The sequence below is a fragment of the Hippopotamus amphibius genome, chromosome 10 (assembly GCF_030028045.1).
Source record: "Hippopotamus amphibius kiboko isolate mHipAmp2 chromosome 10, mHipAmp2.hap2, whole genome shotgun sequence".
Lineage (NCBI taxonomy): Eukaryota > Metazoa > Chordata > Mammalia > Artiodactyla > Hippopotamidae > Hippopotamus > Hippopotamus amphibius.
In genome coordinates this window covers 76,444,358-76,468,882 of record NC_080195.1, presented here as the reverse complement: position 1 = coordinate 76,468,882, position 24,525 = coordinate 76,444,358, and the positions used below count along the sequence as shown (strand labels likewise).

At 33.0% G+C, this 24,525-nt stretch overlaps 1 protein-coding gene across 2 annotated transcripts in view; it reads left to right on the top strand.

The window, feature by feature from the left end:
- Positions 1–24,525, top strand: part of EPHA3 (EPH receptor A3) — a 352,548-nt gene that overhangs the window by 13,075 nt on the left and 314,948 nt on the right. For both annotated transcript variants that reach the window (XM_057697498.1, XM_057697499.1), the window contains exon 2: positions 5,512–5,576. In XM_057697498.1, coding sequence (XP_057553481.1) covers positions 5,512–5,576 — 65 coding nt within the window. The remainder of the gene's footprint in view (positions 1–5,511; positions 5,577–24,525) is intronic.

Below are 24,525 nucleotides of genomic sequence, written 5' to 3'. Positions count from 1 at the left end.
AACAACAGAGTTAACATTTATTAAAGTATCCAAGTTTCAAGTGGAATTTTGGTCTGTGCTTCTGTTATTTCCTTGAGCTGCTCTTGTCATGAGAACACAAACATCTTACTGTGAAACTGTGTATTTTGATTCTAACGAATTCTTCCTACTCTTGGCAAAGATTGAGATGTGGTAGCTAATTACAGTTTCTTTTTTTAATTAGGACCTGCCTATATAGAAGTTAATCCAAAATTATTGTCCCAGAAGAAAAGCTAGTAAGAAAAAGTTGATAGTGTACCACCTTGTCCCATAAATAAACCATTAAGATACCATGTGACAAAAGAGGTTTTTCACAGAAATGTCGAGCACTGCAGAATTTTAAAAAAAATTTACATAATTATTTTAGTTGGTTATGTGATATAGAAATTATCATAAATTAGTATTTCTATGACACAAAATGCCTGTGAAATTTAAGAGTACAGAAAGTTTTATCTGCACACAATTAATCAATTATAGTTGACTTCATTTATAATTTTAAAACATTTTTATAATTTTTAGTCTGTGAAATACAATACTAATGATCTATTACAGAGATGTTTTAATTATGTTTAGGTAGAAATAAATGTAAACAGGAAGCTGATAGGAGATGTTAACTAAGAATATGTAATCCTAGTAGATAAAAATTATATTGAAATAGATAAGTACATTAATTAAACTGACTTCTCTAAATTTCTTCTCAGTGGCATACCCAGGTGCATACAGTAAAAGTGAAAAGCTGAGCTTTGGTGGACTCATGTCAGAAAGTACATATTGATTTCCTGATTCCATGTTTTAGTTGACCACAGTACTATATAGAGAATTACACCGAGATCAAAATTTATTACTTCCTGTATCATTTTCGTCTATTTGTGACATTTAAGTATAACCTACAAGCAGATTAAAGGACTCTTCTGCTATCTGTAACCTAGAGCAAAGCTACTCTTTTCATCATAACAGAAAGTGATGAAAATGATAAAGATTGTGTACCAGAAATGTGGCTGGGACAAGTACAGTGATGGGGTAAACAGGAAAGGAAAAGTCATTATTTTTTAGTAAAAATAAGATATAATCAAAGGATGGGCTTGTTTCCTACTGTAGTGGTTTCATAGTTATTTGCAACTGGTTATAAAAGCACCTTATTACTGAAGGTTTTACAAGGAAACATGTCTATTATTACAAGTCTGAAATTCTTTAGCCATTAAACACTATTGCTCACCATGAAATTTCTAAATGTTTTCATAAAATGCAACTGTAGCATTACCACAAAGCATAGATGTTATTAAATAATTGAAACGATTTTCCACTTCAGTAAGAAACTGTGGCATTTAATTTTAAAAATTATTTGAACACTGTCTATATATTCGCTGCACTTAATCTATAAGACATGAATATTTGTTTAATTCTTAAGTCTTTCTGAGTGGACAGACAGCCACTATGAATCAGAATTTTGAAATGCTCTTGAAAAAGTCCTGACGTATTCATGATTCTTTAAAAGTAGAACTCCGGAAATTTATACTAAAGTTTTTAATCTGTCCTTACTGAGAACATTTGTTTCAAAATCTTATTTTAGTGACTGAGTCCTTTAAAAATGTTTAATGCATTCTTATTAGTAAGAAGGGAAGGTGGTGTAAATTCTTGGCACAGACAATTCTTCATGACATTGTCAATGCCAGTGAGCAAAGGAGTAGACATTTGATTCTGCTTCTTCATTATGGGAGAGAGTGAGAAGGGAAGAGAGAGCAAGACTTCTGAGCATCTTAAATCCACAATTCAGCCAAGTGGGAAATGTGACAGTGGCAGGAATGACTGCAAGGTTTCCTTCTTTCCAGAAGCACTTACAACCAACCTGAGCCAGTTTACCCCATACTTTGCTTTTGTTCCTTTACTTCATTCTATACCTTCTAATTCCCATCAGATATCACACATCATTTTGACCAGCAAAACTCACTTTAGTGCCCACCTGAAAGCCAATTCAAGGAGGCTGAGTAAGGATTCCCTTACTGTTTTCATGAATGTAAACCCCTTCACCTATTTATACATTCTTTTTTGTATTTAAAAGCAGTGAGCTAGACAGAGTAAAGCATGTGAAAGACATCCAGAACCATACCCACCCAGACTTCCTATAGTGATTTTTTTTTGCCAAAAAGCTCCTTTTTATATCTCAAGTGGCGTCTAACACTTCAAAGTGTGTCCAATTTAAATCACTTTTAGAAGTTAGTAGATGCTATACAGCTCTTTGAATGGAAAATATTCTGAAATTAATGAAATGGCATATTTTCTGTTACAAACAAAAATATTTGGAACTCATACCATTGGAATATGAAAACTGGTAAGAGACCATTTATATCTTTGGCAAATAACCTGGCAAGAGGCAGTTATTAAAGAATTAGTCCATTTGTATATTCCCACCTACCCTTAAGAATAATTTCCTAACTTTTTTGTTAAAATTCTTAATTGTAACCTCAAAAATTTCAGAAATTAAAATAAATGTTCCATATTACAAATTCTCATTAAAACTCAGACTACAATGTATTTGTACATCACAATTCTATCTGCCTTGGCATTTGAATAGTGGTACCACTTGAAAGGCTATGATCAGGTCTGCATCATTTTGGGGAGAGGAAAGCATTAGTAACACATATTCTTGCCTATATCAGTGTGGGGTTTAAGACATTCCATGGCAAGGTTAGATTTAGTCAATGTATCCAGAGACATCACTCACAGCAGGTTGACTTTCAAATTCTATTAACTTTCTCCTCTTCTTATCTCAATTATGCCACACTCAGATTGCTATACAACAGATCACAGGAGACTTGAGGTTTATATCCTGGCAAGTTCCAGTCTAGCAATCATTGACTTTAAGTGGCTAGAATTCTTAGATTGTGTTGTTCTTATTTGGCTATAAACAAAAAACACTTTAAAAACCCCAAATAAGTGCTTTTAAAAAGATTTTTGGTGTCGCTTTTCTTCTCTGTTAGGCCATATATTGATGGTTGATTTTCAATACAATTCAGAAGATAAAATGAAACTGTTGTTAGTTAATATTTTAAGTTTAGAAGAACATTGAATCCGTGTAGCATGTTATAAACTGAGGTGGCTTTAAGTAAATTTATATTATCTGATCATCAGGGCAAGGCTGTGAGATAACCAGTGCAGACATAATTATGTTTGATAGACAAGAGGGTCAGAATCACGAGTAGTGCTGCCAGTTGTGTTGCCTCATTCATGTTAAATGGCATGCACTAAAAATTCACTTTCTGAGTAAATGCGATACATTTAGTTAATCTCTTACACTTATTTTAATTGGCAGTGCAATACAATTCTTTTTGGTTTAGCTTTTCTCCTTTGAGTAGAAACCAAATGCTGTGATATACTTAATTCAGTCCTTTTCCCCTCATCATTCTCATCAGAGAAAACTTAAGGGTGTAGTTCCTTAGTTAACCTACATTCCAGTGAGTAATTTACTAAGTGGAGAAAATATTTACATCTTCCTTGCCTCAAACACTTTTTCCCTCCGGTTATTAATATTGAAATTAAATCAACCATTTCTCTGAGCAGGTGGCGTGACATATAGTCATCATTTAGTACATGTTCAATTATTATATACACACAAAAACACTGAATCATTTAAATCCCTAAAGGTATTACAAGTATGATCTAATGATTTATGAATACTGGCCCTATAAATTCTACTATGCAAATCCTGTGTAAAACTCAGAGAAATCAACTGATGACTGTGATAGAACCAATAACTGAACTAGGTATGTCTTTTATGTCTTTATCAGAATGAATGTTGGTGACGTACTTTAAAAGTGAGGATGTATTCTCATATTTTGAAAAACTCTTTAACATTATTTAATCTGAAGTGTTATCCGTAACACTAATTGGTAGAAGTTTTTTTTTTTAATATTTTTTTCAGAGATAATTTCAATGTAATTAAGCATACTGTCAATTTCCAAACTGATATCCTGGGAAATAATTCCATTATGGAAATTAAACTGTATAATCCATCCAGCAACTATCTTTTTCTTTTATCTAAATATAATTACTTCTCATTGGGATTAATTTATTGTGAGGTAAAAAAGTTTAATCATTAAGGAATTCCAGTGTAATAGGTTAAGTTTATGTGTTTTTTTTCCTCTGAGAACTTTATCTTCTTTATCTTAATGATTAGGAATTTTTCTTATAGTCACCTAGTATATTTATCTTCTAACCAGCTAATCAAATATCTTCTTTTAAAAAGCAGTGCTTGAAAATTTAGAATTCTAACATCAATCAAATATAATTCTTTTTCTTAACATTTTATAAGATTAATGTTTCCTTTGTAAGAAAATGATTGGGATAATTAAAGAAAGAGTGGTGCTTTTCATGCGTCAGGAAACACTTTATTGACAACATATGGACATGTTGTGCTTTGCATATATTAACATTATGTTTTGATTTGTGAATATATGGAACCCTTCAAAATGACTCTCTCATTGTATTCATTGATTCATCTGCTCTGGTTCATGTTCATAATACCTGCATATTTTATGTAAACTTCCTCTACATATTCCATTAATCAATCATGGGGCGGTTTTCTAATTTAGAAGAAGGATGTGGTAAAACCATAGTTTCCATTATTTAACAGATTGACAATCAACATGAAGCCTTTGTTATTAATTAAAGTATCTTTTTATATTTTAATTTCTAATCCATTTCAGATTAATACTCTCTGTGTTGAAAATAAATCATTTGCCTTTCTCTTTTAATAATGTATTCAAAATGCTACTGCATTCTTGTTATATCTTATTATTCATCAGACTTTTTAATAACTAGCACAAAATTCTGAGTGAAATCATTAAAGTCTTTGGGTAACAATACCCTCTTTAAAAAAGTAAAGCCTTACACAGGCGATATAATACATATTTTTGCTTTGGTTTCTTCTCAGATTGGTAGCTAAGCATTTTGTTCATTACACATAAGTACACAATTTATACAGTATTAAAAATACTCATTACAGAATAATATGTTTGGTTTTGGCCAGGGATAGTATGAAGATGCCGTATCAAATATGCAAAAAAAGAAATATGATTCATTACAAAGCATGTTTAACTAATTTATAGTGAAATCATATGTCAATTTATCAAATTTGTCTTTGCAGTTATTTTGATTTCATGGTAGCATTGATGTTTCCTATATTATAGTTTTATAGCATCCTCTTAAAACCTGTTGTTATTCTGTCAATATATTGAATATACAATATATTTATAAACAAACATAAACAGTTAAAAAAGCCACAGAAACTTTTGATCCCTTAAATTTCCCTGTGGTTGTTTTTCGTTGTGTTTCCCTTCTTATACTCATCTTACACATATAGCGAGAATGAGCAGAGTCGTGTGTTTTGCGCATGTTGATATTATTATATTGGCAATAACAGACAACATTAACTTGACAGAGGTGAATAGAATTCATTCCTTTTAACTGTGTTTGTGTGTCTGTGTTTCCTTTTAGTCAATCTACTGGATTCAAAAACAATTCAAGGGGAGCTGGGCTGGATCTCCTACCCATCACATGGGGTGAGTTTGGGAAACTACTGGAAGGCGCATGATTCTGTCCATTACCTCTCTTAGAGAGCAGGGGGAATTGCTGGGGACAGGAACCCCTGTACTTCTGATGACAGGCTGTGTTTATCAGTATATTCAATGCATGCACTAGCACAGTTTAATATTTGTGGCCAATGGAACTATTGAAAGTGTTGAAGTTTTTTTTCCCCTTCTGAATTTACCGATTGCTTGAATGAACTTAGTTTAATTATTACTACCGTCGTGCAGATGATCTAAGCGTGATCATCTAACATTTTTTGTGATGTGGTCAGAATAGGTGAGTTGAGAAGAGACTCTAAATTTTAAGTAATGTAGAAATTGTGTATTTGAAGATGATTGCCTCCAGAATTGTAGCCTTAAAATCAACTCTGGTGACGATTCCATGTAGGGTAGGGTTTGTTATCAACAGTATAAACCTGTGTTGCCTTAATTCCTTTGCTTAAAATGTCTCCAGTGTGTCTAGATCAGTTTAAAACTGGGCATTTTAATTAGGAAAAATATGGCTGCTTTTAATTCTAAGCTTTGTAAGTACCTTTAATTCTTTATCAAGCCAGACACAGATGACTAAGGTGGGTGACATTTTGGGACCCGAATGTTTTGATGAGCCTTTGTGTGAGAAAATTTTCCTTTTCTTTTTTCAGAAAAAAGAGGGTCATACATTTGGAAAATTCTTGTTCCTACAGAATTCTACAAAAAAAAATGCCTAAACATATCTGTTTTGTTTCCAAGGAGAACCTGTGAAAAATGCAAAGTGCTATTTAGAAATACTTGTGATAGGAATAAATGTATATCTTCCTTTTTCTTCTATGCCAGCCTCTTTTCAAAGAGGTTTTAATTACTTCAATTCAGTATTGGTATTCAGTCTTTAGATTTTTGTGCCTAAACATGCTAATTTTTACTACCAGCTTCTTCTTTACCAACGGATGTTTTGCATCAGGGATACTTCATCTATCTGTCATCTTTGTATCTGCTTCTCTTCCTGGTGCACCTTGACATTGACACGATGCCAAAATCTATCACATAATCAGGCCTTGTTTAGTTGCTTAGCGGGGGAGAGTATGAAGTAAGCCAGGGTTTGGTTTTCCCATAGGTGTAAAAGGAATCAAACAGTTAGGATAAAAGCACATCCTGGGTAGTCATAACGAATGAATTGAAACTCAGGATTGAGCTGGAAAACTCATTTTAAAACTCATCGTCCAAAACTCAAACGTAACTTTAATTTTGATTTTAGAAATTTGAGTTTTTCATTACTCCATTAGATAACATGTCATAGAAACTTGCTGCCTAAGGAGATAGGAAAAGCAAAAACCATACTGACACTATATATATATAGTTAACTTGTATATCAAAGCAGCAGTCTACCTCATGTTTTCCTTTAAAGAAGGTATAAAGACAACATGTTTCTCCATATTGAGAATTTGGAGAAATGAATCCGTTTACCTTGTTAATCTCATAGATTTTATGATGAACAAAGGTAACACTCTTACTTCCAGAGAAATGTTAGATGGGGAGGGATGTTCTAGGACCCTGCCACACGCATGTGCACGTACACCAACCAGCAGTGTCAACACCTGGGAGATTCTTAGAAATACAGCCTCTTAGGTCCCACCCCAGATGAATCAGAATCTGCATATTAACATGGTCCCAAGTGACTCCTAAGCACATTAAATTTAAGAAACACTCCTCAGGGTAACTGGCCTTTTGACTTTTCCCATCTCTCGCCCAATTTCCTACCTCCTTTCTCTTAGGAATTGCTTATGGTTTTCTCATGAACAGTTTTCAGTCTCTCCTTTAGCCTCAAAGCTGACCTCAGGTGCTCTGGTCTCCTCTTCCTGCTTTCCTGGTTGATCTTGCAGCTGTTACCTCACTATTTCAGATGTATTAAATGGCCTAGAACAGCTAGCCAAGCTATCCAAGCTTATCATTAAAACTAGCAAGGAGAAAAAAAAATCTCCCCAACAGATCATGATGTTTATAATACTTTAAGCCTCAAAAGATTAAAAAAAAAGAAAATTCAACTATAGGAATTGTTGTCCTGGGGTGATTTGTAATACATTTTCCCTTTAAATCTTCCCCCTATATTATCTTAACCATAATGTCCATGAGGAAATAAGTGGCACTAATTTAGAAAATGTGACATTAATATTCATTTCTTTTTGAGAAACTGATGATATTCTTGCGTGAAAGCTCAGTTTTTGAGTTAATTTAAATTTGGGACTTAACATCTTTGCTTGTACGATTGTTTCTGCATTTAGAGTCAATTACTTATTTTTATTGCCCAGTAATTGTCATTCAATTTGACAAGGATAGAGGAATTTTGTGTTTGTTTTGGTTTTAAAGGGAGTGGATAGTTAAATCAGTAGTGATATCTATGATGCAAACTTTTCCATAAAAAATGAAGTGATAGCTGGAAACAATTTTGAACTCGTTATTGTTTTAACTAATTAACTCTAATAAGTAGAAGGGCATCTGTTTGCAGGTTAACTAAAATATAAATATAAACCTTGGAGGAAAAAATTATAACAACGTCAGATCATACTGAATCACTGAAATATCCCACTCCCCCTCTTCTTCTTCTCCTCCTCCCCCCCTCCTCCTCTCCCTCACCCCCACTCCTTCTCCCTTCCCCCGCCCCTCCCCCTCCTTCTCCTTTTTGGTGAGAACATTTAAGTTCTACTCTCTCAGCAAATTTCAATTTTATGATATAGTGTTATCAGCTATAGTCACCATGTTATACATTAGATCCTCAGGACTTTTTCATTCTACAGCTGAAAGTTTGTACCCTTTTACCAACCTCTTCCTAGTTCCCACACCCCACCCCTTGGTAACTACTTTTCTACGCTTTGTATAAGTGATATATATATATAAGTGATACCATGCAGTATTTGTTTTTCTCTGTCTGGCTTATTTCACTTAGTGTAATGTCCTCAAGCTCCATCCATGTTGTCGCAAACAACGTGGAAAATCCTGCACTTTTGATTTAGGGCAGTGGTTCTCAATATAATGAGAGGGTGAATAAGGGAGGAGGCAATTTTAATTTTGTCCCATGGGGATATTTGTATGGAGATGTGTTGGTTGTCACAGCCGGGGAGGCAGGGCACTACTGGCATCTAGTGTGGAAGACCAGGGGTCCTGCTAACCATTGTACAAAGAAGAGGGCAGCAAAGAATGATCTGGTCCAAAATGACAGCATCCAGGGTGAGAAACCCTTGCTTCGGAGATGGATAATGGAGCTGCATCAGGAGCTGTGATCACTGAAAAAATCTTGGGGACTGCCAGCAATTTCTCCAAGTCCCAGCCACATTCCCAGTAGAAGCTCTAAATTCCAAATCTTTTGAAATATAAATTTTAAGAAATGGGCCAATAATTCATTCCAAATTTGAAATGAATCTTTCATGGAATGATTGTATCATATGAGCTATATAAAATTAATGTATTTTGGGGAAAATTGTTGAGTGACCCGTTCCTTCATATATATTCTTTTCTACTTCTATTTACCCTCTTCCCCAGAGGTATGTTCACATGTAAAACCTTACAGTTAACCTGTGTGATTTTCTTGGGAAGATTATTTCTATCTCTATTTTTAAGTGGTGCTTCAAATCTTAGAAGAAACCTGGTAGAAAAGTATGGTACTATAGTATTTGACATGGGACAAATTCCCCAAACAAGTATCTATGAAGAAGTGTAATGAAACTTTGGTTTTCTCTAAATGAATTTCATGAAAATAATACTCAAGCTTGTAAACTGAAATTTTCAAGGGGGTCATGAACAGCAATTCATTGTTCAATTAAAGAGTTTTATTTGACACAGTTATTTTCTGGTACTAAGTTTGTTCACTTTAGTAAATTAGACAAGCAATTAACCTTCTCTGGCCCTGTAAACTATGAATTATATTTTTTCAATTCTGGGCTTAATTATCTTCAGAAATTTTAGTAAATAATCCAATAGTTTGAATATTCTTTGATTTAGAGGACAATTAACACATATGAAAGCTCATATATATTTCTGGATTACAACCTAGAAAGAGTCCTTGGTTTGCACGTAACTAGTACTTAAATTCATTGATTGATTGACAACATCTTAGTCTGTGTATCACTACAGAGAAGGGGTTAGAGGGAGGTAGGCTACGTAGTTTTCCCTTAGGATAGTATTGATACGATGGTTAAGCAGTACAAAGGAATCAAGAACCTTGACTCAAAGAAACTCAAGTAAGGAGAAGAGAATGAAGAGAAGGTTGGGAGGCGGGGTGCAGAGAAAGAATAGTCTAAAATGAGAAGTCTCAAAATCAGCAATTGTAGATTTTTTTTTAATTTTATACCACCCCCTCTTTTCAATTCTTTTAAGTTTCCCCCCCTAACGTTTTCCTTAGCTGTTTTTCGGTGTTTTCACAGCGATAATGCTCTTAAATAAAAAACACTCATCCGGCAAATGGAGGCCCCATTGGTTGCTCATCCAGTATCTGTTTCCTGGCTTTTCCTTGCTGATGCAATACTGAAATTTATTCTGTCTTCACCCTCCCATGTGTTCCTGGAATATGACCCCGCTGCCACTTTGCAGGGTGAATATTGATTTATCTGAGAGCAAATCATGATCATTACAGTCATTTTGCCAGTGACTGGTTTAAACAAGAGTAAGTAAAGCCAGTGAGACTGGAACAGAATTCTGGTGACTTCTGGGAAAGGTTTCCTTCCAATAAGAAGAAATGGAGAGAGGCCAGGTGCTTTGTGCCTCTGGGTTTGCCCCGTGATGGCCCAGTGTCCAGTCTGGAGCACCTGCACTGCCTTAATGGCCAGAAAGGTGGAGCCCAGAGAGCATTAGAGAGACCAGCCTGGAACCCTGACATCTTAGAACCACTGAGTTACATAGAAGAATATGCTTTCCTTGTTTAATCCACTCTTTGTATTTCTCATACTTTCCGGTTAAAGGCCTCCTGGTAGAATCCAGGGTTTTATATCCTGGTCAGATACCCTAATTTCTAAATCGAGTCTATGGCAATACATAATTCTATCCTACAGTGTTATTTGTATTTTCCCAGGTGATCTTTTTTTGTGCTTTAGTATGATGATAACATGCAGAATAGAAAAAGAGAATAAGCACATCATGTAGAATTGGCACATCTGCATTTGAATTCTATCATTTATTGCAGTATGATCTAAAACAGGCCTATTAACCTTCATTAACATTTATCCTTACTTTTAAACAAGGGTAACAGTAATTTCTATGTCACAGCACTTTAGAGTGAATGACAGTTGAACAAATGAGATGTTGCTGTATATCTAATTATGAATATGTATATGTATATATATTCTAATGTATGTAAAAGAGGTATACAAATATCATTTCTTAATCTTAGGTAAATGTTACGGTTTTGCCATTCTAATCCAAAATCTTTTGCTAAATTCATTGATATGTCTGCTTAAATCTCAGTCTACACTTGATGTCCTGGAGCTGAATTTTAGAGTAGGAAAACTGATAGTATTGCCTGAGGTGCCAGCAAACACCTCTTCTCAATTAAAAGCCCAAAATATTGCCTTTGACAGCACCTGATTGTTATTTCATTGAATCTGCACAGATAAAAGTTTGCATATAATCTTCAACTACATTTTGAATTGAAAGAATCACCATAAAGTAAATTGGGTGTCCAGTTTATTTTAAATTTTTAAGAATTTTTAGAATTTCTTAGAATTTCCTCAAAAATATTAATATTTCTTCTTCAAGGAGACCTTTTATCTCTCATATGCTACCCTTCTGCCACTCCCCAGGCTAGGACATAACACCTATTAAGCTCATCTGCCTTGTTCTTTGTTGTACCTCCAGAGCTTGTAATTATACATTATTGCAGTTATTTCATTGATATTTATTTCAGCCTGGAAACTGAAAGCTCTTTGAGACCAATACCCATTTTATGAAATTCTCCCTTTTATTCTCCTCATTTAAAGTTCGTGGATTAGTTGTCCATAAATTAAAGTTATCTGAATAAATGCATAATAAAAGCTTTCCAAAATAAGGAAGGATAACTAAACTAATACCGATTTTGCATTTGTTGAGAAAATTTGATGATTTCTAGTCTGTTATTTAAATGGTGTCTGTTAATGACTTCATTCTCTATTCATTGGCATAAACTTAAGTAAGATTATAATATATATATATACATACTATAGTGTATATATTATATTATATATGAGTGTATATTATACATGTACTTATATAATATACAAACATATAATAGTATAGATATATGTCTATGTCTATACTACATATGTTATTTTTTGTACTAGCAGAGCTAGTTAGTTAAATATATTTAGAAAATACTACAAGCCTATGAGTAGGAAGTTAACTGAAAAAAGAAAACTAACGAAAGAGAGCTCTATATTGAAAATTATATAGGTTGTCATCTAAGGGTAAAAAGCCAGGATCCTGCAAATAAATTCCATTTAACCAAAACTAGAAATGTTCAGAATTGAGTGAATAATAGAGAGTAATGGAAACAATTAAAATACTCTCTAAAACAAGTTTCCAGTATAGTATAAATTGCCTTTGATATTGGAATTATTGCTGTTTGTGAAGTCTGGATTCTAAAAATCTTACCTACTGGATTTCTAACTTTTACTTTGTGAATGGTATCTGAAATGCGGGAAGAATATTTTGACAACTGGGTGTCAGCAATAACCACCTGGGACTTTGCCTTGATGAATCACAGTCTAAATTCTGCTTCATATGCTGAATAGTCCATCCAGGAAAATCAAATTTTTGACATGTGTGATATGTGATTCTTGGTCATTTGAAATTTTTCTGCTTAGAATGAACAATGCTATATATTTTAAATGTCACTTTCCCCTATTGTGCTGACCTTTTAAGGAAGGTTGTCTGATCAATTAGAAAAACATGACAAAGTTTTACAGGTTTTTTTAACCTTTCCTTAAAACAAAATATACTGTAAAAGAAGGGAGTGTGTGGATAAATGGCAGAAATCAGCAAAGATAGAATTTATTCTAGCAACATTTAATTTATAAAAATTAAAATGTTATCTTGTATTTGTTTTAACAGAATTTTTATTAGTACTTAAAAAAATAGAAAATATTTTCCATTGCTAATGTTGTATATTTCTATGTGAATCCTCCTCTCTACATCAAAATATTGTTTGTTTATATTTTGAGGGGTTTGGATTAGAATTTTTAAAATATGACATACAATATACTTTGCTTCTTTTACTTTGAGGTATAGCTTTGTGGGATTTAAAGTAGAGGAGACCTGGAACATATTTGGATGAATTTTATTTATTTCAGCTTTGCTTACAAATTTGTGGTATGTGATTCTTACTTAACATACAGTAACTATAAAGTTAAATAAAAAGCTAAGATATATTTAAATAACTCTCATCTCTAATTTGAATGTAAATATTTCACAAATGTATTATGATCATTTCATATTTGTTTTTTAAGGTAGCTTTTTAAAAAATTCGAATCAAAAACAAAGTTTTGCTTCTAGTGGTTTTTTGTATTGATAGCATTTTTTAAAAATAACTTTTTGATACCAGAATTTTTTACTTTGTGTAGCTTCAAATGAATGTACTTTCTGATCAAAAAGGAATGGTTATTAAAATAAAATATAGATGTTAAGCTTAAAAAAGAATGACTTCATAATTAAATTTGTTGCTACATGTGCGAAATAGTACATGGCAGAATGAATATCAGTTTCTGTATTTCTAAGAAATGTTCAGTTCCTTTAATATTTTAAAGAGCATACTTAGAATAAACACTATGTTTTCAAGCTTCCCAGTTTTCATTTGCATGTAGGATATAAATATAACATATATACTCCAGTGGAGACAGGTTTCCATTCTGTCATTCCACTAAGTGTAAGTCAAGAATTTTGATGGGTATTTATAAAAATAATAATTTCCCCTAAGTTTTGCTTATTTACTTTACTCCTTAATTATTTTTTTAAAATTTCATGAGTTAATGGTTTTGACTTTTAGGTTTATTAGTCTCTGGTGGTTAATTTCTTTTGAAAGATTTTTTTTAAAGAAATTAAGTTTGGCCTGTAAAAAGGTATGGTGTAAAACACTTTTTAAATAAGTCCCATGTCCCAAATGATAGCCAGTGGACCTGAGAACATTTAAAGATTATAATATTTACAATACAAACCACTTGAAGTATTTCTGCAAACTTCATAGCTCATTAATTACCATAAGTTTAGTTTGTTTGTTTTTTCTGCTAGTGATGTTCACTTTATTCAAGAATAAAGAAAATACATGAAGAAAAATTATCAATGTAATATCTCAGTTTTCTTGGGAGTTGCTAAAATCATTTATCCCCTTTACATGAAACATAAGAAGGAAAACATCAAGGGGGATAGTGTACTCAATTTTCTGGATAGCCTATGCTTACAAGTGATTTTTATTCATTCTTTTAATAATGCAGTTTAACATATGTATACCCACACATATATATGTGTGTTTATGTATGTACAGTATATATAAAACTATATATATTAAACTAAAGAGTCACATATAGTTAAATATATTTTAAAAAACTGTATATTGAAATTCGTTTAAATTTTTAAACAGTAGTTATTAGAAATGCAAATTTCTGGGCTCCCAACCAAGACCTACTGCTACATTACAAATCCTGGGTTAGGGGCTCAGCAACCTGTTTTTCACAGGCCCTCCATGTGATTCTGATGCTGTTCAAGTTTGGGAATCACTGTGCTAGAAAATCATTATCTGCTGTAATGAGACAGGTGTTACTTGTGAAGGTATTCGGCTGCTGCTTGATACAGTGCTATAGTTCATTCCAAACTCTTAATTAATGCAGCACTATGCATAATTCATGATTAATATAGCTCTGGATATTTTTAAATTTAGAATTTTACAATAAACACAAAGAAAAAACAAAAAAAGGTATTTTACCAGCAACTCAGGGAAATATATTTTTAGCACTTTTGTAACAGGGATTCATTTTAGAATCTTCAAGTTTCTCTCATGTAATCTCGGAGCTCAGTTTGAGCTAATGTAGTCTCTTCAGTACTTGTAAATACTAAAGATATGTATACATCTGCATCCACTGCTCATGATAAAAGAGAGAACATGAAAACCAAAAGACTAGAAAAGCCATGAGTTAAGTGATAGTAAAATTGGAATAAGGGATATGAAAGTTCCCCCATCAAGGAGTTACTAGAATATAAGGTCGTCTGGGGAATGACTATGAAACGTTCCTAGAAAGTTACTGAGATCAGCTTACAATGGATTTTATATGCCCCACTAAAGATATTGGAGATTATTCAAAGGCAGTGTTTTAAAGAAGTGATTCTGTCTGCATCTTTATTCTTGTCCTGCCCCTAGGTTCATCAGTACTGTTTTTTGTTTGTTTGTTTGTTTGTTCTGTTTTTTATATTGCATATATATGCGTTAGCATACAGTATTTGTTTTTCTCTTTCTGGTTTACTTCAATCTGTATGACAGACTCTAGGTCCACCCAGCTCACTACAAATAACTCAGTTTCATTCCTTTTTATGGCTGAGTAATATTCCATTTTACACTACCAAATATATAAATAGATAACTAGGGGGAAGCAGCTGCATAACATAAGGAGATCAATTCGATGCTTGGTGATGGCCTAGAGGGATGGGGTAGGGAGGACTGGAGGGAGGCTCAAGAGGGAGGGGATATGGGGATATATGTGTAAATACAGCTGATTCAAATTGTAAAACAATTATACTCCAATAAAGATCTGAGGAAAAAAAAAAAAGAAGTGATTATGGAGGATGTTGTAATCGAAGAACAGACAGAAGTCAGAAAAAGCAGTTGAAAATCATTGTGAAAGTTCCCATGATAGATTATAGGAACCTAGGATCAGCTTTCTATTCCTTTGGTTATATAGCTTAATGATTTGACATAGGTTAAATTTTCATTACTTTGCTGGCCCTCCAAGAAGGGATATTCTAAAAAAATCAAAAAGAATTTTTATTAACAGATCATTTTTATCATTAAGGCATAAAATAAAGAGAAGCCAAATTTAGCAAATTGAGAAAGTTGTAAGACCTTTAAGGGATTCAGTAGAAATGAAAATTAGTAAACTAAGGAAGATAAAGCAAAAGAAAAAAAGAGAGGTCATAAGATGCTCTTTCAGTAAAAGTAATCAAATTTCCCTTCCATATGACAATACCAGTTAATGTTCTTTCAGGTGTAGGGCTAAGAACAAGCTAAACTTTAGACAAATGGAAGGAGTGCTCTCTCTTCTCAACATGAAGTTATGAGACCATGAATCCAGCAACTAGGGAAGTTCAGCCAGTGCAGGAAGAGAGGAGAGATGCAGTGTGATGGTTTGAAAGAACTTTAACTCTCTGTCTACATTTGGATACTTTATTCTATGTCATGGAAATCAAGACAGCTGGTAGCCATAAACTTTATGTATTTTCTCAAAAGTCTTCAGTGGAGTTTAAAGCTCATGGATGACATGAATCAATTTTGTAAACTGTGCCCTAGAACCATTTGCCATCTGTATCCTGAATGTTGGATGGGTAATCATTTTTTAAAGTAGAGTTAGTGATAATTTTTATTTAAATTTACCCATTCTCTTGCGTGTTGAAAAAGCAAGTAAACAACAGTATAGTCATAAACCAAAAATAACTGTGTAGAAATTTGTGAAAATGTTTATTGATAGAGCTGCTTCACTTTTTTATAAAGGGGGCAAGTTTTTTTATCTTATTTGGAGCAATAGAATATATTTGAATGAGTAATCAATTTTAGAGACAGCAGGGAATTTAGCAGTCATCTAGTGCAATTCCTTAATTACACAGACAAGCAGCTGAAGCTCAGGGAGTCTTAGTGACTTGCTCAAGGTCATATCATTTCTTTCTGAATCTGTGTTCAGTGGTCTTTTCATTAATCCTCTCTGTCTTGGTCTGTGAACAATACTAAAGAATGATTCAAGGTTATTTGATTTAATGTTGGAGAGACTATACGTCATAGAATTTCAGGACTATTTTGTCTGAGTGTCTTGCCTTAACAGCACCCTAAATAATAAACAAATCTTGGAATACATCAGTCAGTGTTGAGCTACTTTTCTCAGCAGTTGAAAAATGCTGATCTTTCATAAGGCCAAGAAGAAAATCGAGTTGTGTAGGATTATTATTAGCTCTCCATTCTCTCATGTATCCATATCCCCTCATCACAGCTTGATTTATGATCCGGGGACTGAGCTGTCACTTTCTGTGTAAAGATTCTTAATTCATTCTCTGACAACTAGAAATTGATTTTAGCTTAGATTAAAATTTAAATCTAAATGTACTTGCATTGAAAGAGTATTTTTAAATGTTAGCTCATAACCAAACAAATCTCGTCTACTCTCAGTTTTCATAAGAACCAATGAATATTTTGAGATCTTTTAAAAAATTAGCAAGTCATTTTAATGTGATTAGTCTTCAAACAGAAGGGTTAGAAGTGATATCTTCTAGCCACTAAATCCTCAAGATTTAAAATGTCTTAAAATTATTAGCAATATTTTTGCCTTCTGAATTGCTAAAGTAGTAAATTTTTGTTGGAATCTGAATAAAATCTGGTCCTCTTATGTATATTCTTTTGGAATATATAATGTGGCTTCCCTGTGAGTGAGACTCAAGTAAAGAAAAAGCTGTCATTTTAATTAATATAACACGAGCTGTACTAACAAGTGGCTTCAGAAGATATTTGTTCATTTGCTTCTAGGTAACTAAGAATCAGTCATTGAACAAGTATAAGCACTTACTCCACTAGACATTTTAGAGTAGAAAGAGAGTGAGAAACAATCTCTGCCCACAAGGAGTTTCTAATATACGTCTATGTTTTGTCTCATTCTTGTACATCCAGCTTTCAGAGCGAAGAAGGAATCTGGTCAGTAGTGTTTGGACATTTAATTCTAGCTGTTGATTATTTCATAATCATATATGTTGCTTGTTTTTAAATTGTGCTTATTTTGGAATAATTTTAGATGTACAAAAAAGTAGCAAAGCTAGTACAGTAGATCCCATATATACTACCATATGCACAAGTTTCTCCTAATGTTAGGATCTTATATAAGCATGGTAATATTTCTAAAAGCTAAGAAACTCACATTAATATATTACTATTAACTAAACTACAGACTATTCAGATTTCGTCAGTTTTTCCACTAATATTCTTCTTCTGATCCAGTATCCAATCCAGGGTACCCCATTGCGTTGAGTATGGAAGAATTTTTTTCCCATCAGTTTCTATCCATTAATATATTTTACCATGTATAAGTTTGACTCTCACCATTTTGTCTTTTTTTTTAAATAATAGAGTTTATTTCTTAGAGTAGTTTTAGATTTACAGAAAAGTTGAGGAGAGAGTATATAGTACACTACACTCTGTACAGAGAATTCACATATACTCTCCCCTTTCCCTTTCTCCTATAATTGACATCTTGCAATGCCATAGTATGTATGTTAAATTTGAAGAACCAATATTGATGCATTGTTTTAACTAAAGTTCATAGTTTACATTAGAGTGCACTTTTTTTGCTGTACAATATTCTAGATTTGGCCAAATGCATAATGTGTCTGTGCACCGTTTCAGTATCACACAGAACATTTTCACTACACTACAAATCCCCTGTGTTGTGCCTATTCATCCCTTTCCCCCTCCTGTGGCAATACTGATCTTTTTACTCTCTTCATAGTTTTCCTTTTCTAAAATGTCCCATAGATGGAATCACATTGTATGTAGACTTTTCAGATTGGCTTCATTCACTTAGCAATGTGCACTTGTTTCCTCTGTGTGTGATGCTGCTTTGTATTTGCTTTGACTTTCATTTTATACTTCTAGTCTTACACATGTTGTTTTGAATTCTGAGTTTTCCAAAGAAGTTTTGTCTATGTACTTCTTCCATTTTCTATTTAATGAGGACTGCTTCTTTTTTGAATCTGTTTTGTTTTTGTTTTACGTAATTCTTAGTCTCAAGTTATAACAAAGCTTTCAGTACAATATACTTAGGAAATATCTGAACATATCAAGATATTCCCTTCTTTGCATAGTATCACTTGTAAGATGACAAAGTGTATTTCTTCTACATTTTTGTTACTTTTACAATACTGTTCAATTATTTATTTTTGGTTAGAGTCCCAAATATTAGGTTTGCTTCTCATTTTCCAAATACTTTGAATCTATAGCCATGGTGAATTGTAATTGTTTATACTTCTTAATTCCCTAATTTTTAGGCTATGAGAGTTTAATGAGAGTTGAGGAAAAAAGTAAGAATAGGCACAATCTACTAATTGAAATGTAACAGTTGGTTGACTGACTTTAGTTGTATAATTTAAAACAAATTAGGGAATAATAATCACATAATTCTTACACTATCAATAGCATGCATTTGATAATGCCGCAGGATTTCATAGAGCATTCAACAAGATAAAAATAAAATTAAATTTACCTTCATAAAAATAGACAAGTTTCTTTTTCTTCACAGGATGAAAAAAATGATTCCTATAAAGTATAAAGAACTTTATTTTCTGGTGATCTATTTAAGAAAGAGATAAAGGGAGAGGGAGAGGATTGGAAAACTGGTATTATTTTGCCTAAAATCACAATTCTCAAAATTTTGCTCCTAATAAATTTGCTTTATTTTTTTCTAAATCAAATATGTTAGAAATTTATTTTAGTTATATGTGTGTATCCACGCATACAGAGAGATACAGACACACATAGAAACATGCACATACATATAATAATTTTTCTTTTACATAGAGATTCTTCAGGTAAACATATAGAAAGTTTTTAAAAATAATATCCATTATAAACATTCTCAATAAAACCATTCTCTTATGTGGACTCAGTCAGTTTTCAGATGGCTAAGCTCTTTGAGATAAACCAGTTTTTTTATTGAAGTATAATTGATATACAATATTGCATTAATTTCAGATGTATAACATAGTGATTTGATATTTTTATACATTACAAAATAACCACCATGATAAATCTAGTTACCATTTGTCACCATACAAAGTTATTACAATATATTGACTACATTTACCATGCTGTACATTACATCCCTGTGACATTTTTGTTTTACAACTGGAAATGTGTACCTCATAATCCCCTTTACCTAGTTTGTTTAACTCCTGCCCTCCTCCCCTCTGGCAACCACCAGTTTGTTCTCTGTATCTATGAGTCTGTTTTTGTTTTGTTTGGTTGGTTTTTGGATTCCACATATAGGTGAAATTTTATGGTATTTGTCCTTCTTTATCTGACTTATTTCACTTAACATAATACCCTCTAGGTCCGTCCATTATATTGCAAATGGAAAGATTTTACTTCATTTTTTATGGCTGAGTAATATTCCATTGCATATCTATACCGCATCTTTTTTTGTTAATATAAATTTATTTATTTAATTGGCTGTGTTGGGTATTTTTTGCTGTGTGTGGGCTTTCTTTTAGTTGCGATGAGTGGGGGCTACTCTTCATTGTGGTGCACAGGCTTCTCATTGCCATAGCTTCTCTTGTTGCAGAGCACGGGCTCTAGGCACATGAGCAGTAGTTGCAGCACATGGGCTCAATAGTTGTGGCTCACGGGCCCTAAAGCACAGGCTCAATAGTTGTGGTGCACAGGCTTAGTTGCTCCGTGGCATGTGGGATCTTCCTGGAGCAGAGATCGAACCTGTGTCCCCTGCATTGGCAGGCAGATTCTTAACCACTGCACTACCTAGGAAGCCCCATACCACATCTTCTTTATCCATTCATCTACCAAAGGACATGGAGGGTGCTTTATCAAACTTTAACGCTTTTGCACAACAAAGGAAACCATTAACAAAACAAAAAGCCAGCCTACTGAATGGGAGAAGATATTTGCAAATATGATAAGGAGTTAATATCCAAAATATACTAAAAGAGAGGAGTAATACCACTCTATATCAAAAAAGCAAAACAACCTGATTAAAAAAATGGGCAGAAGACCTGAATAAACATTTTTCCAAAGAACACATACAGGTGGCCAACAGGCAAGTGAAAAGATGCTCAGTATCACTAATCATCTGGGAAATGCAAATCCAAACTACTATGAGATACCACCTCTCATCTGTTAGGATGGCTATGACCAAAAAGAAAACAAAAAATAGTGTTGGCAAGGATGTGGAGAAAAGGGAACCTTCATGCAGTTGGTGGTGGGAATGCAAATTGGTGCAGCCACAGTGGAAAACAGTATAGAGGGTCCTCAAAAAGTTTAAAAAATAGAATTAACATGCAATTTAGCATTTATACTACTGGGTATTTATCTGAAGAAAATGAAAAAACTAATTTGAAAATACATATATACCCTAATGTTCATTGCAGCATTGTTTACAATAAACTGATTCTTATCAAAATTATTTATAATAATGTTGAATGATCTCTATAATGTAGACATTTGAAAGATCTTACCTTGTGGCTTTTTCTTCATAAATTTGTCTGAATTTATAATATTCAATAATTTATATCCTCCTCACTGAATGAAATGATTAAAATACCTCAAATTTAAAAAAATCTCCTCCATGTTCTTTCTCTCAGATGATGCATTAAATATCTACTTAGTCACCTAGTGTAGAGACCTTTGATTCAATCCTGATTCATTGTTTCTTTTTATTCATATAAAATTATTCACTATTTCCTAAGGAATCTTTCTCAAATATTTTTAGGATTTATTTCCCACTCTCCAGCTTCCCTGTTGCTGTATCTCAGTCTAACAAGCATCACTGAAGGAGGTACCAGGGTATAAAAAGATCTTTGGCTTAATTAAGTAATATTATTTAATGATGAAAGAAAACAAATAAAAATAATAAAAAAAATGAAATACAGTGTTAAAAGGAACAGATGCTAATTGTGGAAAAGTGTTTGTTGATCTGATCTTATGACTAATTCTCACCCATGAGGACTTTTGCCTAGAAGTGTAACGTGGGGCAGAAATGGAAGTTGTTATAAACAGAGATGACTACTAACTAACAGTTAAAATAGTGGAATAACCCACATATTAGCAAAGAATAAGTTTAGGAAATATCCATCAGTTCCTTTGACAGGAAGTATCCAGTAGCTGGTAAAAAAAGAGGAAACCAAAGCTGAAAAGTCTCTGTTTTACCTTATTTAAGTCAAAGAAAAAGAATGGGTGGGGCATGGGAGCAGTAGAGTTCAATAAACATGAGAAGGAGAAAGGCATTTGGGAGAAATGATACTACATTTCAGAGTGCGTAATTCCTAGAATGTACTAATATTTTGGGGAGAGACAGAATGGCCTTGTGTGTTGATGATAATATGCAAATAACCAATGTGTGTGTGTATGTGTGTGCATGTGTGTGTATTTATTTACTTACTGGATATTAAAATATATATTAAAATAAAAACTGGATAGTTAATAGAGTTGATATAAAAGGATCATTGTAAAGAATAAGTGTTTATTCATATACCTGTTCTTAAATCATCTTGAAGATGGTGGGACTAGTGACTGTGGATTTACTGTTTTACAGGGAAGACTCTGCTCTTAGTCTCCGTCTCTAAATCTGTCTTTTTCACTTTTTGGATTTAAAATTTTAATTGATGAGCAAAAGAGAAAAGAAATGTTTGGTAAATTTTGTTTAAGAGCTCCTGAAAAGAACATATGAATAAATTAAGATCACATGTCTGTATCAACATTTACACAAAATGTTTCCATCTTTCATGAAACAGGAGCCCAAATTGAATTGAATTTAGTTTTCTCTAGGTTTCTTATTTTTAAAGATTGAAAAATGATCAGTGAAAAGCCATGCTTTTTAAATTAGCAACAACATGTGCTTTAAAAAATCATGCATATCTTTCAGAATAGTAGAGCATCCTTTTGGAACATCTTTTGAGAATTGATTTAATCTGATATGTGTGTGTGTGTGTGTGTGTGTGTGTGTGTGTGTGTGTGTATGTATGTATCTTTTTCTTTTCAATCTACCCATTTCAGGAAAGGTCTGTTTGTCATTTCACTTGTAAAAACAGTTGGTGAATACATCTGAGTTATTTAGAATTCACGTCATTGCCACTTCAGTCTATAAAGGAATAGTAGAAATCACTGTCCTTCCCAGGAACTACCTAAATTAAATATTTGCAAATAGAAAATATAATTTAATTGGGTTTACAATATAATAGAAATGTTTTTAAAATGCACATCAGTATTGGCACCTGAAGGTACTGAGTCACAGAGAACTAGAATGGCATAATGCAAAATTTGAAGCCAGCACATGCTGATCAAGTATCATAGACCTTTAAAGGGGAGAGAGGAATAGCAGCAGGGCCCATAGGGCTCCAGGAGTCTGTTGAAGTGGAGAATACCCTGCCTAAACAATTGTGAAGTGTTCTATACAGTTCAGTGGATTTCATGGAGTATTGGTTTCTTCCTAAAACCAGGTAAGTCTTATATGATTTTACAGACACAAACTTAAAAGTTGTATGAAGTTTTTTGCTCTTGAAAAGTCTCCATTCATTCTATAAATATTTACTAAAAATATCCTATTTACTGAGGCAGCACCAGATATTTTTTAAGGTACTGATTTGAAAATGGAACAAGCACTATTTTTAAACATTAATTATCTTCAGGATTTCCCTTTCTGAAATAGAAAATCATTGAAACTAGTCATATATAAATGCTATGTCATCCATCAGACACTAGTCATGAACTTCAAGTGGTTAGTGGGTACTTATTGAAAGTCTATCCATGTTAAATGCATAGGAAGAGTAAGAAAAGTCACTATACATATACTACAGAAAATAGAAAAGTTTTGAATCTTTATAAAATTTAAGAAGTTGTAAGGAGCAAGTTAATACAGTTTAAATGCAAAAAAAGAAATTTACTGACATGCCAATATGTGATAGACAAGGGAGGGGTAATTGATACTAATTAATAGGAAGTTTTAGGTAGATTTTTCTGTCTTCCTCTCAGGCCTTGTAATAAAGGAATAAAATTTGTAATAGAATTCACAAGTAAAGGCACCAAAATTTATTCCCATGTACAAGTACCAGCTTGTTCTCAAGTAGGACTACAACCTACCATAAGCAATAGGTTCTGTTGCTGTATATCCATTTCCTCATATCTCTGGTTCTCTGCTCAGTGACACAGTTGGGATAGAAAAGGAGGATATGACTCTTAAAGGGTATAGGTGGCATGTGAATGACCTCATGATTAATTAAGCACTTACTAAGTTCAACTGTGTCTAATCACACAACAGATACTGCAGGTATGAAAGTCAAAGTGATGACAAACAACTAGACTTCCATGGGGGATGTTTGATCAGTTAAATAAATGCCTTGAATTCTGAACTAGATGTAAAATCATCAATGGTCTTCAGGAAATTTGACAGTAAAATTTGATACATATTCCTATTATATATGAAAACTTGTTTATATTATATGTATAGACAGATAAAAATATACATTAAATATTGAAAAAAGGAGAAATTAAAAAATCTAAAACAAATATCAATAGCAGGGGTAAATGTACCTCATTTTGGAGACCTGCTAGTGTAGATAGTAGATGACAGTCTTCATTTTATTATCAATGGTCATTTCTAGAATTTGAAAATTAATGTAACTTCTCCAAATACATGTATACGCCTTTGAGAAGGCTTCAAAATACTGATAATAGATCAAAATTCTATGCTACTGAAATGTTACTAGATATCACTTTGAATTTAATATGTATTAAGTTTTCTCCATACCATTAATTGCTTACCTCATATAAAACAATCAGAATGACAAACTGATACAGAAAGAACAGAGCCTCATATGCATCTGTCAGACAGTCATAAATTTAACATCTTTAGTAAAGGATTTGCTTCTTATAAATTTGGACAAGTTCTAACACATTTTCCTGGTTATGCTCAGGGTTAAATCCTATGGGAGAAGACATACTCAATGCTTTAACTTTGGTAATAAG